Source organism: Anabrus simplex, chromosome 2 (genome assembly GCF_040414725.1).
Source record: "Anabrus simplex isolate iqAnaSimp1 chromosome 2, ASM4041472v1, whole genome shotgun sequence".
NCBI lineage: Eukaryota > Metazoa > Arthropoda > Insecta > Orthoptera > Tettigoniidae > Anabrus > Anabrus simplex.
In genome coordinates this window covers 700,356,106-700,378,012 of record NC_090266.1, presented here as the reverse complement: position 1 = coordinate 700,378,012, position 21,907 = coordinate 700,356,106, and the positions used below count along the sequence as shown (strand labels likewise).

The 21,907-nt window shown below is 40.5% G+C and overlaps 1 protein-coding gene across 2 annotated transcripts in view; it reads left to right on the top strand.

Annotated features, from left to right (window-relative positions):
• Positions 1 to 21,907, top strand: part of LOC136863044 (rho GTPase-activating protein 45) — a 363,658-nt gene that overhangs the window by 233,116 nt on the left and 108,635 nt on the right. For both annotated transcript variants that reach the window (XM_067139366.2, XM_067139364.2), the window contains exons 10-11: positions 12,821 to 13,015; positions 13,632 to 13,833. In XM_067139366.2, the coding sequence (XP_066995467.1) occupies positions 12,821 to 13,015; positions 13,632 to 13,833 (397 nt within the window). The remainder of the gene's footprint in view (positions 1 to 12,820; positions 13,016 to 13,631; positions 13,834 to 21,907) is intronic.

Genomic DNA, 21,907 nt, shown 5'->3' with positions numbered 1-21,907 from the left:
ATATTGCCAACCCAAAAACTGAAAGAAAGAAATTTAACAAAGAACAAACTTATGGATACAAGGTTTCTTCAAAAAACAGTTCCATCACTTCGCACCAGAGTGCACAATCGTAGTCTTTTCTTTGTAGAGACATCTAGAAGAGAATGTCCACACTTCTTGATACGGGGCAAAACAAACACAATTAGAAATAGACACAGTTCAGAACACTTCAAAATTACAAAATTTACAGGGGTGACATCTTCCGAGAAACCGTTGAGTTAATTCAGTTTGTTAAAGTTCAGGCTTTCTCCTGTAGAGGAGTTTCAACTGGCGCAATATTTGAATTAGCGGCGTGGAGGTGTACCGCCCGGTACAGATCCCCCCCCCCAAAAGTCCTTCCAAGGGGTGACACCGAAGAAAACAAAATTTTGTTTTAAAACAAAGTCCAAGTTTTTTCTTTTTGCTGATGAATTGAAGAATTTAGAAGAGAAAAATAAAAAGCCTCCGTGACTCAGACGGCAGCGCTTCGGCCTCTCACCGCTGGATACCGTGGTTCAAATCCCGGTCACTCCATGTGAGATTTGTGCTGGACAAAGCGGGGGCGGGACCGGTTTTTCTCCGGGTACTCCGGTTTTCCCTGTCATCTTTCATTCCAGCAACACTCTCCATTCTCATTTCATGGCATTTATCACTCATTAATACTGTATATCACTTTGGGAGTGGCGACCCCATCGTACTAACAGCCTATATATGATTCATTCATTACATCCCTGACCCGGTCAATGACTGGAAAACAGGTTGTAGGTTTTCATTTTCAGAAGAGAAAAATATAACTTTTCAGTAGTTTGAGGTCTCAGAAGTTGTTTGATATAGGTGGGTGCGACTAGATTTAGTGCAGTTGTAAACCATTTGTAGTATATTTTGATGAAAGGTCTCTATGTTTGTAGTAGTTGAATTAAGACAAAAACTTTAATTTTTGAAAGGAAAAATTTTTCTAAGTCCACCGAATGTTGATTTGAAGGAGTATTTAATTGCCGAATAGAGAGTCCATGTAGCAGAAGGAGTACATAGTTGCCGATTACTTTTGACGGCAAGACCTGCCGCCGCTGCCTGTGTCCAGAGGAGGCCGCTCGGACCCCTTAAGTACCCTGAGATACCGCTCTCACGCACTATGAGAGGGGTAGTCGTGCTGCACGCCGCAAATGCGACGTTTGTTTACAGTCCACAAATAGCTTGCGGGTGGTGCGCCGCACATCAGCCTTGGTCGGAAGGAGGGCTCCGGCGCGCCGTACACAGGTTGTCCTCTGTCCTCACTGGAGTGGAGTGGGCCCGTACCCCACCTCAGTGGCGGTACGGCGCCGCACGGCTGCGGGGGCACTGAAACAGTAAGATCTCGGCGGCAGAATTTTGTTTGAAATATAATGTTTTTAGGGTACTGTCTAGGAGTTGAGGCTAAGGGGCCAGCGGCGTGGAAACTTTTATATAATTTTGCCACAGGTGTGTTTTAGCAGGAGACGGGAGCGTGGTAATGGCCGAATGGAGAGGACAGCAGAGTACCCTCGGAGGGGTTTTTACAAAATTTATGCAAAGCAGATTCAACCAAATGTAAAAATATAAGAGGCAGAAGGCCTTAAAATGAAACTAAAAATATAACCTTCAGGATTCTTACAAAATTATAAGGACAAAGTTAGCATGGAAATTATACAGGTTTCACCTGCGACAGGTGAACCCTAAATATCCTCTCGGTGGCTGGATTGCTTAGTAACAACGTCACCAGGGTAAGGAAATCTAAAATGATGCACGGCCCATGAAATCTGAGGGCAAACTTGCCCGCGGGAACAAAATTCTTTACCATAACCTGGCCGCCTACCTTCAGATTGGTGGGTCTCCGTCCACGCTCATATCTTTCCCTAACCTTTTCATGAGAATTTTTCAGATTGGCCTTGGCCTTCTTCCAAAGATCTCTAATATTATCTGGATCTATTGCCTCTGGTAGAATATCACTAAGAGACCAAAGGTTAGCGAGCGGCGTGTTGGGTACGAACTTGAACATCAAAGAAGCTGGCGTAAAGTTATGAGATTCATGAACCGCCGAATTCAAAGCGAAGGCTATCCAATGAAGGAATGTGTCCCACCTAGAAGGATCGTCGTGATGATAGGCAATTAGCGCCGATCGGAGATTACGATTGACCCGTTCAGCCAAAGATGGTTGAGGATAATAAGCAGAAGTAGTCACATGAGAGATGGACAAATCAAAACAGAATTTACGAAAGAGATTGGATGTGAAAGCTTTAGCATTATCAGACACAATATATTGACACGGACCAAAAGAAGCAAAAATAGAATTTAAACAAGAAATAGTGGACTGAGCGATAGCCAGCTTAGTCGGAAATAGCCAAGAAAATCTTGTAAAGCCATCTACATACACAAGGATGAACTTGTTGGCATTCCCCTTTGACTGGGGGAAGGGTCCTACGTAGTCGATGTAAAGACGTTCCATGGGGTGCGACGCTTGATGAGAAGACAAAAGCCCTTGGTTAGTGGACATGGCCGGTTTACTAAGCCAACAAGATTTACAAGATTTTACCAATTCACGGATTTTTCCGTCCATACCCTTCCAGATAAACATTTCACGGATCTTTTCACGGGTTTTGAAGATACCTAAATGCCCCCTAGTGGGGTCTCATGGTAGTACTTGAAGATCATAGGTACAAGAACAGTTGGAACTACAACTTTCATCGTCTTATCATGCCTCGAAGGGCAACATAAAACACCATTCCTCAGTACATAAGGGACGACGTGTTCCCCAGAAGAAAGGGTTTCCATTATCGGAGACAGCGTCGGATCTTCACGTTGATATTTCTCAATATCCATAAACAACATGGGAGCATCTGTTAGAATGGCATTAACCTCAGGTAGTATGGACTCGGGAGGTGAAGAACTATCAACCTGTTCAGGGGTCTCTACATCATTAGAAAACATACGGCTTAGTCCGTCTGCCACAACATTTTCAGTACCTCTAAATGCCTAACGTCAAATTGGAAGGCAGAAATTCGGATGGCCCACCGGGCTATACGACCAGTGTGACGCGGCCTACCTAAGACCCAACTTCAGGATTGGTTGTCTGTCTCCAAGCCGAACTTGACATGTTCCAGATAAAGGCGGAACTTTTCTAGAGCAAACAAAACTGCTAAACCTTCAAGTTCGTAGATGGAATACTTGGATTCTTGGGCCGATAATGTCGTAGAGGCATAGGCAATGGGTTTCCTCCCTAGTTCAGTCTCTTGAAGCAGGACTGCAGCTACCGCCGACGACGTCGCGTCGGCTTGGACGATGAATTTCTTAGAGAAATCAGGCATGGCAAGAACAGGGGCATTACACAGAGCTAATTTGAGATCTTCAAAAGCGGCTTGTTGCGAAGGTCCCCACTCAAATTTGACGCCTTTCCTACGAAGTAAGTTCAAGGGCGCCGCTCTATTGGCGAAATTTGGAATACATTTCCTGAAGAAATTCATCATACCAATGAACCTGGCAATACCTTTGATGTCCTTGGGAGGTTTGAAATCACGGATGCCTGTGTTCTAGAATGATCGACTGCGACACCATCGGGCGACACAATATGCCCTAGAAATGACATAGAGGGCTTAGCGAATGCAACCTTGGACAACTTCACCGTTAACCCTGCCTTACGAAGGTGACTTAGGACCTCTTTCAGATGATCAAGATGTTCTTCAAAGGTCTCAGAAAATACGACGACATCATCAAGATAATGGTATAAATACTCAAACTTGATGTCGGAGAAGACCCTATCTAGCAGTCTCGTAAGCACAGCTGCTCCCGTGGGGAGCACGAAAGGCACGCGGTTGTATTCGTACAAGTTCCAATCTGTGGCATAAGCTGTCAAGTGTTTAGATTCCTCTGCTAGCGGTATCTGATTATAAGCCTGATTAAGGTCTAAGATGGTGAAGAATTTAGCGTTTCGAAACCATGAAAAACAAGAGTGAAGGTCTGGAAGGTGCACAGATTGTAACACCACCTTCCGATTGAAAGCCCTATAATCAATCACAGGCCTGAAGCCCCCTTGGAGTTTCGGGACTAGAAAAATAGGCGAAGAATACGCGGACTTAGAGGGCCGAATAATACCATCCTTCAACATCTGATCTATGATTTCCTTCAAAGCTTTCATTTTTGGAGGAGACAGCCTATAAGGCGGAAACCGGACTGGAATCGAATCCGTAACCTCAATCTTGTATTCAATAAGGTCAGTAACACCAAGAGTATCAGAGAACACCTCTGGAAACGATTGACACAACTTACGAATACTATCAGCCTGCTCCTCAGGTAGATGTCTACGATCTAACAACATCTCATCCTGGGTAGGCGAAATAGATGAACATGTTACAGAACTACATTTTAACAAAGGGATTTTGGAATTACTATCAAATTTGAAAGTGCACAACTTGCTCTGAAGGTCGAGCACTAGACCGGTGTGAGACATGAAATCAGCTCCCAATATAATGGGGCAAGACAAGTGCTTGGCCACAAACAGTTTAAATTTCCAAGTAAATTTAGATATACGAATTTTGGCATACAGAAAACCTAAAATTTCTAATGGAGAGGAATTTGCCGAAACATATTGAACCGAAGTCGAACAGAAATCAGGAAGTTTACAAATAGATTTTAATTTGGAATACCATTCAGCCGAAATAATGGAACAAACACTGCCTGAATCTAAAAGAGCAGTTACGGGCTCCTTATTCAATTCAATTTTGAGAAATGGAACAGGTGCGGGGGTATCCGCCGCGATCCTAAAACATTCTTTGGGAACTTCAAAAGACGAATTAGAGGAACAAAATTTCCCTGAGCTTTCGGCAGATTTACTTGGGGCTGAGCCTCGCAAAGAAGAGTTAGTCGACTCAGCCAAAGCCACTAGTCACTTATGGCTGTTGGGGGAAGTTGCAACCGAAGTTGATCAGGAGGGGGTGCTGTTAGCATTAGGGCAGTTCTTGGCAATATGGGAAAAAGCGCCGCATTTAAAACAACCTTGGGATGACCCTGCTCCATTCCTGGTCCCATTGGGTTTAATCAAGGGGCACTTGTTCCGAAGATGGTCAGGCGACCCGCAAGCGTAACATTTACGGGCAGTGACTGGTCGGCGAGGTATAGGCCGAGGATTACTAAAAGAAGGAGGGGGCTCCCTCGCCACACGTAGTGTGTCGGCATATCTAACTCCTTTGGCTGAGACAGCCATAGCCTCTAACTCGGCAAAAGTTTGCGGACGCGACGCAAAACACAAGTATGATCGGTATGATGGAGAAATACCTTCCACAATAGCCTGTACAATTTGATCTTCAGGGAAATGTAGAGCAAATACCCTAGTGAAGAACTTAATATCTTGGATGAAGTCGGCAAATTTCTCATCCAGACGCTGTACTCGGTAGTAGTACTTTTGAATTAGTGTAGATCTAGCTCGGGCCGGAATGAAATTTGCTAACAGATGGGCATGGAAGTCTTCTATGGATGATTGTTCAGCAATTGCCCTAACTGTCTTGTCTGAGAGAACACCAACGGAATAGGGATAAAAAATCTGCAAAATTTGACATGGAGAAAGGGAAAACACAAGAGCATGATCCTGAAACTCAACAAAAAATCTTAGAAAGGCAATAACATCACTGGTGGAATTAACAGAAAACTTAGAAATGCCCTTGAGCAGCATTGCTAACGGATGGGGCAAACTGCTGAAGCCAGATGACATAGAAGGTAGAGGCCTAATTGGCGGAGTAGCTGGTTCAGAAGGTGCATTTTTCAGCGAGGTACGACGCTCAGATTCGTTGTCTAATGGGGCAGAGGTTTGTTGAGCTCCAACAGCTTTCCTATTTGCTTCTCCTTTAGAAGACTCTTCCTCGCTAACTATGTTTACCGTAGCGGGTTGATCAGTTTTGGGAGGTACTGCCCCAGTTAACAATAGGCTAACCTTACTGAATAAATCGGAAAGGTTTTCGAGGACGGCACTAGCCTCCTTCCCTTGAGTATCATTCAATTTAAGAGACAACAGATCACTAACCCTATTGGAAAAATGGTACAATCTAGCTTGTACACGTTTAAGTTGATTAGGTGATGGATCACCCCCATCAAAAAACTAACTACAGATGCTAGCTCAGTAGCATTATCAGTGATCGTGGAGAGAGCGTCATCAATCTCTTTTTCTCCCAAAGTCGGGATGGTGATAGGCAAATCAAGGGAATATTTTAGCTTATTGGTGTCTATTGCAACCGTGCCTCCAGATTGAACATTCCTAATCGTTAATTCATAGATCAATTCCTCCTTGCGCAAATAGCCGGGATGGAGAACGTCGCGAGGGCCGGACATGGTGACAGAAAATTTTTAGAAAAATAAAAAAAATTCCAGCAACTGAGAAAATTGTTAGAGTTCGAATCGAAAACAATGTTTAGCCATCAAAAGGGGCTAAATTGAGACCCATTCAACCACGCTCTGCTACCACTTGTTCCGAGGTATCTGTGGAACAGCAGAGGTGAAAGAAGGTGCGGGCTGGAATAGGTCTCAACTACCAAATTAAAGTTAATTTAAAACTTTAACAAAGGTTATATTTTCAAAACTTAACAGTGGTGACATAGAATTTGAAAACTTAAAAGTCAACAACAAGCCACAATCAGGTACAAAGAAATTATAAGAGTTAGGGGATAATACAAAATCTGGGCTTCTAGCCCCACAATAACAATCCTTGAGCTATGAGCCCAACTTTACCACTGTACCCAGTTCACACAAAGGGGCAGAAAACTCCAATCATGCCAAGGAGCACTTGCTCCCAATTACCATGTTAAGCCTCCTAGAGGCACGTTTCACACACAAGAAAGAGCAGATGCGCTCTCAAAGTCTTCAAGCCTATTTAAGAGGCCATAACAGGACCTTACATTAACTGCCCTCAAGGCACATATACAGTGAAACAGGGGTATATAATACCCAATCTACTGGGCCTTCGCAGGAAGGAAGACAAAACGGGTTAAGTAAATGGCCGAAAATACAAAATTGAATGGAGGCGATAACTTGCACTCCTACACCAAGGTTTTTTTGTCTAAAACCTATGTGGTGCTAGGCCGATCATACAGGGGCTAATCCCAAGCTAGGGAGGTGACACGTATGAGAAAACTTTACTACATTAAAGAAGAGAAGAACGGTTATGAAAACGTAGTCACCTCCTTTTCAAAAGTGAAGGGGAGTTCGAGAGGGTGAAGCACTCTCTATCCCCGCTTTACAGTAATTTATAGATTTTACATAGACAGAAAAGAATTTACATTTTAAAAAGGTAGGTTACATACTAAAGGTTTCGAACCCTCCCCGAGAGTTAAACTGCTGAGCTAGCAAGAAATAAAGTTATTAAACGGCCATTACCTTGTTGATGAAGTACTGCCCGAAGAAAGAGGCGCTTCCCGCCCCCCGCTACATATTCACACACTAAGCAAGATTTCGATGGAGTCGCGACGAGCCATGAACCTCAGCAGTTTTATACCCACAAGGAAGCTTCGAGACCTTTCATGAAATAAAAGCGCCACACCCCTTCCCTTTATTGGCTAACATCAAAAGTTACACACAACATGAACAAGAAACCTAGGATTGGAGGAAAATTAATTTAGAAAATTCGGGATTGGCTGAATTCAAAACTGGCGGAAACAGAGATCAATATTGCCAACCCAAAAACTGAAAGAAAGAAATTTAACAAAGAACAAACTTATGGATACAAGGTTTCTTCAAAAAACAGTTCCATCACTTCGCACCAGAGTGCACAATCGTAGTCTTTTCTCTGTAGAGACATCTAGAAGAGAATGACCACACTTCTTGATACAGGGCAAAACAAACACAATTAGAAATAGACACAGTTCAGAACACTTCAAAATTACAAAATTTACAGGGGTGACATCTTCCGAGAAACCGTTGAGTTAATACAGTTTGTTAAAGTTCAGGCTTTCTCCTGTAGAGGAGTTTCAACTGGCGCAATATTTGAATTAGCGGCGTGGAGGTGTACCGCCCGGTACAATAATAATAATAATAATAATAATAATAATAATAATGATAATAATAATAATAATAATGAAAAGTAAACTCGGCACTAAGTGGGGTAGTGTGGTTAACTTTATGCCTGATTACCTTTTCCTCAGAATTAAACTGGCACTCATTTCTGGTGTAGGCTATGTGCACCTCCGTGCCGTAAGCCTATGCCTCTTCGGTAAAAGAAGTCTCTTTTCTAATTTTCTTAGCTCCCTGACAAGGAAACGAACCGAGTTCACAATTACCACCTCTGCTAGGCAGCCCCCTTACACATCTTCTTCTTAATATCATTCGTTTATTTATTGATTCATTTATTTATTTATTTATTTATTTATTTACTTATATACCGAACATCCCTGGGTTGTAGGTTGCCACAATCGATGAAGCATAACGAGACAATGAAATTTATAATGTCGGCTTACAATGGATAATTTTGCTGATTACATTATTCTTATAATGTGGTTAAAATACAAGAATTATTACTAATAGCAATGCTTCCAATGAAATTGAACCTCATAAAGCTAACAGTGATAAAAGTTACTGATTTTACGGTTCACTAATTACTTTTACGGTTTCCGAAGACGCCAGATTACCTGAATTTTGTACCAAAGGAGTTCTTTTACGCGGCAATGAATCTACTGACATGAGGTCGACTTATTTGAACACCTTCAAATACCACTAGACTGAACCAGGAATGAACTCGCCAACCTGAGAATAGAAGGCCAGCGTTCTCCCCATCTGAGCTATTCAGCCTTATTATTATTATTATTATTATTATTATTATTATTATTATTATTATTATGTAACGTATGTTGTTTGTGGGAGAGAAAAGAAAAGCCAAAGAGTATGAAATAGAAATGGATGAAGGGGGAATGAATGTACGTACCGTCGTTGCGCCGAGAAAAACCGCTATGTGATAATCCTTCAGCTTAGATTGCTGACCGGAAAGGTTCTGTCATCTAAGGTTCAGTATTGCATGAACTGTATCAACAAATTTTCATTTCAAGTGATACATGTACTGCGGGTCAGTATTTCTCCCCTCAGCATTGTCACATAACGGTATTTAGAGGCACAACGACGAATTTTTCCCTTCATCTAAACATTTACGCTGATAGTACGCAGGGTAGCGTGGAGCTATTTGAATCATTTCAGACTTTAGTGACGGAAGTGCATGTAGAAACAAATTTTCTATGATGAAAAAATACAGTCTAGTACTCTGTGGTTTCGGGCAACAAATAATGCAATAATTAACGTGAAATTCGATTTATTTACAAGCAATACACCTATTGCGAAACCTCACTTTTACAATATTGTGGGGTAAATAGTATCACACCTGGGGCTACTTGGATCACCCAGTTTCTAGCACTTAATGTGCGTACTACTAGTAACATAAACACGCTGAAAAATAAGTTTCTTCACACAAGCATTTTCCTGTCATTCACAGATCACTAAACAAATTTTCCGCAAGTAAACTGCTTTCGTTCACCTGCTCCAACACCAGCCTCGCGGTAATAAGTTTCACACTTCTCACAACATATCCAGTCACCTATCTAGAATGATTCTGACTCCAAGTACAGTGTCATACAGAACCCACACGCTACATTTTAATAATGGGTTACACCTAATACTATCTGAACACCTTTCTCGTTGTGAGGGGCGCGGTGCATCAGAGAAGCCTGCAACGCGAGCATTTTTGTTTGTAGATGTACTGACTTCATCAGTAGGGGAGGTTGACGGTCCTGAATTTCCTATTGATTCAGATAGCTCATTGAAATCACGGTGTACTCACCATGTGAGAAACAATAAGAGGTACTAATAATTAATATATTGTTCTTTGTACAGGCGGTGTTAAAGAATATTATCTAAACATAAGTGGTGGGTAATAAGCATAATTACTGTTTTCCAAGACTTTTCCAGATAAACACTTACAGATGCATTAATTTAAGCTCACTTAAGAACATTTTATGCGGGAAATAGTCTTGTTAGTGTTTCGTACTATCAAAGACTAAAGGAAAAGAAACCGTTATTTCCATGCCCGTTGAAAAATACTGATTGAAGTAGCCCGCGAAGGTGAATCAAATATCCCCATCTAAAATATTTTACTAAAATGTTAAAAAGTTCATAATGTTGCTAATAGAATATGCTAGTTGTCATGGTGGGTGGCGTGCTACTCCCCCTTCCCACGCCTACAAACCAGACACTAACTTATTCTCAATACAGTGGACACAATGTCTTAAATAATACATCAAGATTAATTACCAACAACTGTCTCCTACCTCAACTTATTGAAGCTAGCTATTGGTGGAATATAGTGATAGATGTATTGGTATAGTTAAATCGTGCTTGAAGTCAGACACAAACCCACACACTTCCGGCTTGCAATGACTCCTGACATGCGCTTCCTGAGTGCGCAGTGGACAAAATGCTTATTTTGATCCGAATAACCCGATTATTCAAATACCCCCTACCCTACTATATACAGGGTTATTCACCTAACATGTTACACGCAAATAACTTCTAAAACATTAAATATACCGGGCGAGTTGGCCGTGCGCGTAGAGGCACGCGGCTGTGAGCTTGCATCCGGGAGATAGTAGGTTCGAATCCCACTATCGGCAGCCCTGAAAATGGTTTTCCCTGGTTTCCCATTTTCACACCAGGCAGATGCTGGGGCTGTACCTTAATTAAGGCCACGGCCGCTTCCTTCCAACTCCTAGGCCTTTCCTATCCCATCGTCGCCATAAGACCTATCTGTGTCGGCGCGACGTAAAGCCCCTAGCAAAAAAACATTAAATATATCAACATTCTGTTTTCATATTCGTAAATGGTACGCAGGGTCTTGTAAAATAACGTGCTACTTAGTCTCATTAGGTGATTAACAACCGAGATATTGATACTAACTCCATATTTTTAAATGGAACGGCACAAATTTATACAGCTGATTTAAAAGTTAATCTGCGTACAAGTTCAAATATGTAAGTATTTTCAAAATCGGACAATTACTTCTTGAGATATAAATAAGAACAGCATGCGCTGTTTTGCATGCCGCATCAGACGCCGTGAAGTCGGGCAAGGACATATTGAGGCGCAAGCAGTTTCCTGGGAGTGAGTTCAGCCACAGAATGGGTGCCAGGCATGTAAGCACCTCGTACACATGTGATGGGTTTGCAAAGTGTGTATGACAGGCGAACACATGACAGGACAGAAAGGGTTGATGTGTTTAAAAGGAATAAAATAAGTACTTTGCCTTGAAAGGAACATAACAAAAGCTATAATTGTTACTGGTTTTAGTGTACAGTTCATACTACTCTATGAGTTGAGAAATAAACATAACACAAAACACCGGAAAAGCTCCTTCTAGAAAAGCAAATGTTCAGAGCTGATCGTGGTGAGATGGCAGCAACACTATTATTTATGTTTTATTTTACACGCATTAATCTCCGCAGAGCTCCAGCGCGACTGTAGTAGCGTGCATTCGGGAGAGCGTAGGTTCGAGTCTTGCCTCGCCCAACCTAACATTGATTTTCATGGTGTCCCATGTTCAACACCAGGCAAATACCGGATAGGTACCTTTGTGATAGGCCACGGCCGACTTTCTTTCCAAATCCTTCCCATTCCCATCCGTCAGAAAAAACGCTAAACAGAGCGCAGCCTATTACATATCAAAACAAAACAATACAACTTTAATATCTCTTCCCCGTTGTGTGTTCGCCAGTCATACAATAACGTTGCACACGCAGGGTATGTTACGGTACATCACATTATGTTTACAGTACATGCCTGGTATCCGTTCTGTGGCTGGAATCAAGGCCAGGAAGCAGCTTGGGCCTCAATATGTCCCTGCCCGACTTCACGCCGTCTGATGCGGCATGCAAAACCGCTCATGCTGTTCTTATTTATATCTCAAAAAGTAAATGTCCGATTTTGAAAATACTTACATATTTGAATTTGTACGCGGATGAACTTTTAAATCAGCTGTATAAATTTGTGCCGTTCCATTTAAAAATATGGAGTTAGTATCAATATCTTGGTTGTTAATCACCCCAATGAAACTAAGTAGCACGTTATTTTACAAGACCCTGCGTACCATTTACGAATATGAAAACAGAATGCTGATATCTTTAACGGTTTAGAAGTTATTTGCGTGTAACATGTTAGGTGAATAACCCTGTATAAACTCAATAATAATAATAATAATAATAATAATAATAATAATAATAATAATAATAATAATAATAATTTTTGCTAGTTGCTTTACGTCGCACCGACACAGATAGGTCTTATGGCAACGATGGGACAGGAATGGCCTAGGAACTGGAAGGAAGCGGCCATGGCCTTAATTAAGGTACAGCCCCAGCATTTGCCTGGTGTGAAAATAGGAAACAGCGGAAAACTATCTTCAGGGCTGCCGACAGTGGGGTTCGAACCCACTATCTCTCGGATGCGAGCTCACAGCTGCGCGCTCCTAACCGCACGGCCAACTCGCCCGGTAATAATAATAATAATAATAATAATTTAACGTCCGTTCTAACTACTAAAGCTCTTACCAGATGTCTGAACGTTGGAATCTTGTCCTGCAGGAATTATTTGGCATATAAACATCCTCAAATTTCACCGACGCCAGCTGTTATTGATCTCTTTATCTGGAACTAATTTTGGTAGCTAGTCAGTGTGTTCAGACATTAAAAGAACTATTATTTTTATAACATCGTCCACAAATTTGAGAGAACACGTTTCTTCAAATGTCGACTGCAAATATTCGATATTACTTTTACAGGCTCTTGAATCTGAAGCTGCATACAAGGCCAGCGTAGCAGAGGCGAATGAAAACCATGCTCGCCTTTATAAAATAAAAACTGACATCCTTAAGAAGGTTCGGCAGCTACTCATTGACAGCGATACTGTGCTGCAGAATGTGACCATGGCATATTTTCAACTCCAGCATACACTGAGTGCTCAAGTACCTGTCCAGGTACGTACAATGGAGATTTCACCTACCCTAGGTCATTAGTGTTAACATTACTAAATTTTATATCCCTGTAACTCAAAATCATATGCAACTAGTCTCTAGAAACTACATGTAATATATACAATACATTTAGTTTGAACATTGCAGTTTAAAATTTGTACAAATTTTGAATTGAACGCCTGTTGTATCATGAACTGTAAACCCTGTGCTACTTGGTACTTATGTATAACTTAAGTGGTGCTGACCTACAAAGAAAAAATATGATGTAGAGTTTCACTAATAGTGAAGCACAAATGAAGAATTTAGAAAACAGGATCTTGGTTCAGAAATCAGGACTGCAGTTACCTGAGTTTTATGTGGTGTACAAAATGTCATGTAATCTTATGTTTTACAGTTGATGGAAATTGTATTTATTGTTTTGTACCAGTTATGTTAGAGAAAATGTTACCAGATTCGAACCTCCACCTTCTGGACTGAGATCCAGCAGCTAAACCAATGTGCTAACCACGTCTCTGGGCTGTATTTCAAGAAAATATTCTATCCTATTTTTATGATGAGTTGATAATCAAATTCCAATACTTGGTATATGAATATTAATTACCATTGTGTATGTAATTAGTTTCAGACATTATGTGAAAGCAGTAAACTGTATGAACCTGGTTCACAATATTTAGAGGCCGTCAAACAGCTACCACCCAACGTAACGTCCACAACGCAACCACCATTCTCGTTTGAAGAGTATTGTGAAGGATCAAGAAGATTACTGGAGTATAGCAGAAAATCGATGGAATCCATAGAGGGAGAAGATTTCATTTTACAAGGTACGTTTATTTTAAGTCACCACTTGAAATTGAACTTACGCTCAAGTTAGAGGCCATGTCGTTCATTTAAATGTATAATATGCGAACAGAGTAGTCCATCGTACTAGCCCATGAAATTTCTTTTACCATTATTCAGAGTTAAGGAAATATAGAGCATAGAATCATTCTGAATTATATGAACTCATCATTCAATAGAACTCAAACTCTACGAAATGTCTGCCGTTTGGCTTTATACTAAACCATTTTGTCACAAATATTTCGTTTAAATAGGATACTGTAACAGTGCATTCTGAACAAAAGAAAACCTATTTTTATTACTTCCTGAAAAGACCTTCAGTGATTATTTCAAGTAGGAACTGAAATCCCAGTATTATTTAAGTATAAATTCTAAGGGAAATTTATCTATTTAACATTGACTTCTTAAAAAGACGTACCTAAATTAAAAATTACAAATAGGTTCGAAGAACCATGGGGCATGGTAGAAATTTAAACGACTTGATTCCTTCAAATGACTTTCAGCTTTTTAGGTCTGTCGAGTGTATATCCTACAGAGTGAGTAGCTCCCCTCTGGCAAACCGCCGGCAAGGCGATGGTAAGGAGGATAAAGAAGTATGGCCCAGCACAATATCGGTGCTACTGTTTGTCACTTACAGTTTATCAAGTTTATTAGAGAACGAGCATCATGTTGCGTTCGGCCTAGAAAACTTTACTGACTGCCGACTGAAATCACTTGGAACAACTGCTGCGACGCTCCTCGCCCTAAGGCTCTCTAAAGAGTAGGTATGCTCGCCCACCATTTTTTGGATCTTACCTTCACTCCGTTGGTACTGTTTCCTACGCCAGCAAACAAGTGGAATACTAATATAATGTTAAATTGCTCATTCCCACTATTACTCAAAACAAAGGAAGGTATTTCAACATAAAAGGTATATCTCGAACATTAGTGTGTAATTTTTACTCGAGTCGCCGGTCGTAAAATCAATAACGTTGATAATTTGCATTTTAACAAACAAACTACGCCTGTATTCTCGCTGGAGAAATATTAGAAAAAATAGCTTACTAAGAAAGCAGTTTATTGTTATATTACGTACACGTAGAAATGTTGTTCGCAAACTATGCGCCGCGCCACCGTCAAATGAAATGAGGGGACACCGTGATATTAGCATAGGCTGCTGTCATACTTTAAGGGGAGGTTGTACCTTGTATACCCACAATGTTAAATTGGTCACTTTTAGGTACATTTTTCTCCTGAACTGTTCATGATAATGTTATAAAATTTTAATAGCTGGTAGAGGAAGGGTTTCTCTTCTTTGACCTATTTGTGTAGGCAAGTACCTTTTAACATGTAATTTTTACAGAATTTTTTGCAAGTTATTAAAAGAATTTCCAAAATATCCAAATATTTCACTTTTATTAATTCATAATTTCTGAAATATTAAACTTAAACTCTTCAACAAATGCATCAATAATGTTAATCCCAGTACCTGTGTGGTATTTAAGTTATACTGTTCTGTGATGTTTAGTTCCTGAGAAAAATGTACTTAAAGATTAAAAATATAAAATCTCAGAAAACAGGTTTCAAAGTTGAACATAGTTTGTTACTCACTTTAGAACATCCCTGCACCATATCCTGGGTCATCTGCATTTTCTTTATCCTCCCTGGCCCTTTTAGCATTCCTTGAGTGCATTCTTGCCTTCCTAGCCATCATAGTAACTTCATAATCTGCTTTCTTGACACGGACAGCATCCAACTCGGAACATGCCTTCACCATATTTTCCCCAGGTTTTATGCCTAACCTTTGAAGCAGCCTAACTCTACCAACATTACCATCATTAAATGACACAACTGCATCATATACACCCAAATTCAATGTATCCTTAACTACAAATACTGTTTTAGGAATTCTAGACCATATTACACTATTAAATGATTCATTTGGGTTCTGTGTTTTACCATGCAAACATTTACGCAACAGGTTTTGATCAGTCAAACTTCTAAAAACTGGCTTTATTACATTGCACACTTCAACAGGCAATGAGTGCCTATGACTATACTGTTCACCAGCTGCTATAGCACGGTTGTAATTGCACCATGAGGTTGGTCCTTTTGGGCACAAGGCATGACAAGACTCCGTGTCAGTTGATAGTTTATGAAAATAAATTGCCCAGATATCCTGCTTCATTTTCATCTCACTGTCACAGTTCCTTCTAATAGCCATACCATAATAGTTCTGCAAACTGTCTATCTCCTTGTCTGTGAGTCTACCTTTCCCAGATAGTGGTTTTCCATCTGGTAATTTTATGCCTTTCATATCTTTCCTCAACTTGCGAAGGCGGGTTCCCATCCTTTTCTGGACATGTCCAATACATTCCAGCTTTTCCACCCTGACATCTCCATATGGCTTTGCTTCTACCACACTTTTGAAGCTCTTACTGTCTCCATCCCCTAAATATTTTACATACCTTACCCCAAACATATCAACTGACCTGGAAAAAATGTTTACTGCACCTGCAGCTTCCATATTCCCACTGGACCCTTCAAAATTTACACTACATTCAGAACTTTCTTTATGTAATTTAAGTTTTTCATTATCTTTTATAAATCTACACTTATGACAGTACTTACTCAGTACCTCTACATCTAGCACTTTGCCATTATCCATGCTTGTTACAGTTACTACTCCATTCAGACTAGTATGCCCTCTACGCTGCCACGTTCCATCAACAGCCACAGCAATATCTGTAGAATTATCATTAATTTCAATTGCATCACTGACAGCAGCCTTCATAGAGGCAATAGCACAATGCTTAGCAGCTTCACATAATGTACCTGTATACTTCTGGAATCTTGTTGGGCCACTTGGGAGATTCATGACTGCACATAGTGTCTTACCAGCTAATTCACCTTTACCTATAGTACGCAATCCATACACAAACCTAATGTTAGTTTCATACCCACTGTCAACCTTCCTACTGGTACGAAATGAATACTGAGCTTTACAGTTCCTGCATTTCAGAAATAGTTTACTAGCAAGTCCATATCTTGCAGTGGTATCTTCACAACAAAATAAACTGTCACTAACATGGCATGCTTTACAGACTGCAAATGAAGATATGGCAGATGACAACAATTCAATATCTATGATAACATTGCCACTTGTATGTTCTTCATTATTAGATTGAGTACTTACAAAAGATCCTATACTTGAATCAGTATTCAGCTTTCTTCTGGAAGCACTGGCACTAATATTTTCACTGCCAGAATTATCACTCACAATCACTGATGAAGTTGAAGCACATGTTGAATCTAACCTAGAACAGCCTGCACCACTCCCACGGACAAAATCCGTATTATTTGCACTATTATTACCACTAACTACACTTGCTTTCGGCTTTCTTCCAGGCCCTCCTTTACATTTCTTATACACTCTTCCAATTCGAGGCATGTTGTCACAAAAACAAACTTTCGGATGTAAACATGTCCAGAAAACGCGCCGGAAACACAAGAAACAAGTGAAAGTCGTTCCGCGTGAACAGAGGAGCCAACCCTGAAAACGAAATATCTTCACATAAATCAACATGCCGCTAAAATTAAATATCTGAAGTTCAAGAAGTTGACAGATGGCGAAAGGGGGCGTGGCAAGTTGTGCTGCTCTTAAAGGAAATTAATATTTAAAGCCTTTAATGGCTAGAATGCCATTCAAAAACATATTTATCTAGTAAAGTACACTCCAAGGAATGTTTATGAGCAAAAAAATTTTTTTTGATATTTTGCCCCCTAGGAAGGTACAACCTACAAAATGTACTTATAATCCTGCTAATATACAAAATATACGTTATGATTCTTGTCTAAGTCCATAATTTAAAATATACATTAAAAAGAGAATGTACACATCTTGGAAGTCCCTCCCCCCCCCAGAAGAACAAATCACGTAACTCGGGAATATATCTGTCCACACAACATACTGAATATACTTGAATAATACAAGCTATGATTGATGTCACCGAAGCAACAGTTTTGTGTGAGAACAAGTCTCAGGTAGACCCCAAGGCACCGGATAATACAAGCTATGGGGAGTCCGATGCCTTGGGGTCTAACTGAGACTTGTTCTCACACAAAACTGTCGCTTCGGTGACATCAATCATTACGATGGATTGCGAAAGCACAAGAAGAAACCCACTTAAGTGGCAAATGCAGCGCATCAATGCGGTCTCATTAGCAGGAAAAATAATACAAGCTATCTCCTGTTACATATCAATCAAAATGTCTATGTTGCCAGAATAGTGTTCATGAGGTAACTATGTCACCGACAACGCACTATGAGTCACAATGATACGGGTTTTTTTAACCCTGGTACAAATAAAGAGAGAGAATCGCAATATGTTAGACACTCCATGTTTCAAACACCTATAAACATCTTGAGGCACTGCACATAGCAGTACATATCAGTTCATTTTGCCCTTGACTTCACAGTCATCATTATCAGTAAGTGGAAACACTCTTATGTTCACACCCAATTGTCACACAATTTAAGTTGCAGGAAGTGTAAACTGAACTTGCATGAATATGCTGAATTAATTGTTTTTAGTATATTAAAGAGAAAGGATAAAGAACATGGGAGTAGTTCATATTTGCGTAACTAAGCTACCTAAAATACATAGCCATGAGCAAGTGGTCAGCCGGTCAACACTACATTACTTACCTCTACGATAGGATGAACTTCACTTGTTTCATATACAGTAGAACTTGTGGAGGACAAAAGGATTCCAGGTGGCGTTGTTCATCTTTTAACATTTTTCGAAAACTCACCAAGCAGTGTTTCTCGTCAGTCTGAACATAGTGGAGAAAACTATTTGACAGCCATGTCTGTACAAAATAATTTTTCTTGTTATTTATGTCCAGGGCGAGGGTGCATCTGCGGATGTCGTTTGGGTTGTTGTAACAATTTACACGCTGCGTAGAGCTGCACATCCATTTCCAGATTTCACGTACGTTTGTCCAGGTGGTATATCTATGGTGTTGCGTATCCACTCTTCCACATATTCTGCAAAGGAGTGAATATACATGAAGAAATTTCTTTTGTTCTGCCGCAATTATTTCGTTCACTGCTTTATAGGCACTTACATTCCATTCCGTGGCTATGTATGGTGTCTTAAATTGCTTCCAAATGTTATTCCAGTTTCTATTTGGAAACTTTACCATTATATGGGGTATGCTTGGCTTGTTTCCCAATAGTCTCCTATAGATGATTTTCGTAGCTTGATGAGACTGTTGGTCTGAAATCTGGATCTGTTTGTCTGTTAAGCCTAATATTTGTTTAAAACCTTGTGGAATGATGCGATAACCTCTTCCATAGCGAAGATTATTCCAGAATAATGTGCCTTGTTTGTCACCTAATCCTTTCTTGGCCAACATAATTGATAAGAAGGGCTTTACATTTTCGGACGCTGCTATTAGACCTAGTCCTCGTTGTTTTTGTTGTTTCCAAAGTTGCTGTCTTGCTATTCCGAAGAAGTATCCTCGCCATAAGTAGTAGCTGATGCCAAGCTCTACTCATTTGGCTAATTTTTCGGATAGCGGTAATATTTGTGGGGTGTACCATATCTTTGGGAGTGCAAACAGGTTAATGTGTCAGACCTCCTGAAAAAGATTTAAATTCGTTGTTAAATTAGACGATAAATTGTGTCCCACTTTGTTGATTATCGCGGTTCAGTTTATTTCAGTCATCTGTTGAGCACTTTTCGCAAATTTCAGGCCGAGTACTGAAATGGTCTCTCGCACCGGAATATTGGCTGCTGAAAATGATGTGGGCCAGCTTTCGAAGGGTAGGAGATTGGATTTCTGATAGTTCATTTTTGCATTAGATGCCTTTTCATACGCTTGTATTTCTGTGACTAAATCATTTCCTGCTTCACGACTTGATAGAAGGTACGTGATGTCATCAGCGAAGGCACGTATAGTGAAGAATTTGTGGGGATTCGGGATGCTGCTCAGCAGTGTATGAACGGCACGGACTAAAGGAGGATCACTGATAGCGAGCAACCTTGACGAACAGTCCTACAGATTGGGATTGGCTTTGATAACCATCCATTAATCATAATACTCGTCCGCCTCCTCCGGGTTCGATTCCCGGTACTGCCAGAAATTTAAGAATGGCAGAATGGCAGGAGGGCAGGTACGTGGATAAAATGGTACATGCAGCTCACCTCCAATGGGGGTGGGCCTCAAAAGAGCTGCACAACCTCTGGATGAGGACACGAGTTTACTATCATAATACTCAAGTGGGAAGAATTGCAAAGGATCAGTAGGACATTTTGTATGCTTGCCGGGGTACCAATATTGCCAAGAACTGCAAATAAAGATGAGTGGTTGGCTTTGTCAAAGGCCTTTTCGAAATCTAAGCTGATTATTGCTCCCTGCTGAACATCATTCATTTCAAATGTTAGAATTGCATTTCCTACTGCTTGTAGGTTGTGTATGATCTTTCGATTAGGGACGCTACAAGTCTGACCTTGTTTGATTAATGTAATCATGACTGGTGGCATTCTATTGGCTATGGTTTTCATCAAGATTTTATAGTCCGTATTGAATAGTGTTATGGGTCGGAAGTCTGACATGGTCCTTGGTGATGTATTTTTGGGTATTAAGATAATATTATTAATATAGTACATTTACGAGTAAAGAGGTGATAAACATCTGAAATATGGAAGGTAACATATTCTGAATTAGAATGAGGAAAAAGAAGCATTTCTTCTCTGTGCAAGGTGGGATTCCCACTTCACAGTTGAATTTTCGAATTCGTTTTCAGCAGTATTTGGATTTAAAAAAAGGAATTGTGGAGAAGCGATATAAAGAAAAATAGATCAGATTTGGAATGGTTTCACTGTTTTATGAAAGATCATCCTGAGCTCACAGTAACATTTGCTGAAAATAGCAAGAGGCTTCTGTATCACGGGAAACATGACAGTTGTATTTTGACAACTTAGAAATACAATTTGATAATAAGTGTCTCATATTATCAATTATGATGCTTGCCCCGGAGAAGATATTTCCTCATATTTAACACCTAGTTACTTACAGTGATCCACATGAATTACTGTCATCCCATCAGCAAAGTAATTAAAACTGAGAGGTCTTCTCTTCTTTATGAAACTTACAACCTGACTCTTCAACCCTTTTGCCATCATACCGTTGTCTGCTGTCAATATCACAAATTTGTCGAGGTCTTCTTTCAGCCGCTTACATTCCTTGCCGCGTTGTCGCGAAAAGTACTAGGACCTGTGAAACAATCTGGTATCTTTGGATTCCCTGGTACCTGGCCTCCGATCGCGGAAAATTTGGCTACAACCGCCTAGGCGGGGACTTATTGGAGGGGGCTGGCACATGATGATGGGCCTCCTTTATCTCCGCCCGAGCCATGGCTCTATGTACTGGACAACTGCGATGAGAGGCCGGGTGGCCCCGCCGCGTAGTTGGCACACGCAGACAAATAGCCCTGGCGAACAGAGAGATTGCGCGGAAGGTACGTATGTCCGTCCGCTGCCACAGTCAGCTTTGTCCCCTCACATGTCAAAATACATGATTTTTCTTACATTCTGAATACCTTTAGCATGCCGATAAAATAGACAAGCTGTTATTTTTCTGTGACATTGAACACCGTGTTTTTTAATTTCAAATGCTCCCAATATGTTTACCGGGATCCGAAAGCGGCCTGTTTGGAGAGAAGTCACTTCACTTGGCTCCCGTGGCCTATTAATAGTTTATGAATCTTTTGCTATTGATAATAGAGAAAAATAGATGGAAGAAAAGGAAGAGGAAGAAGAAGTTTGGAATGTTAACAGATGTCAAACAAGGGAGAAGCTCTGAAGCAAGATGCTCAAGACAGAGAATTATGGAGGCTGTCCAGTTGATACCTGTCTCAAGACAGATTCACAGAAGAAGAAGAAGAATCATGGACATTTAAACGTGAGTTGACATAGAGGGGAAGGCAACGTGAAAATATAGGTCTCCCGACTCTCACTCCCTGCCCTAAATTGAGCACTAGAAATATCAAAGTTAGAAGGTCAGGCCGTT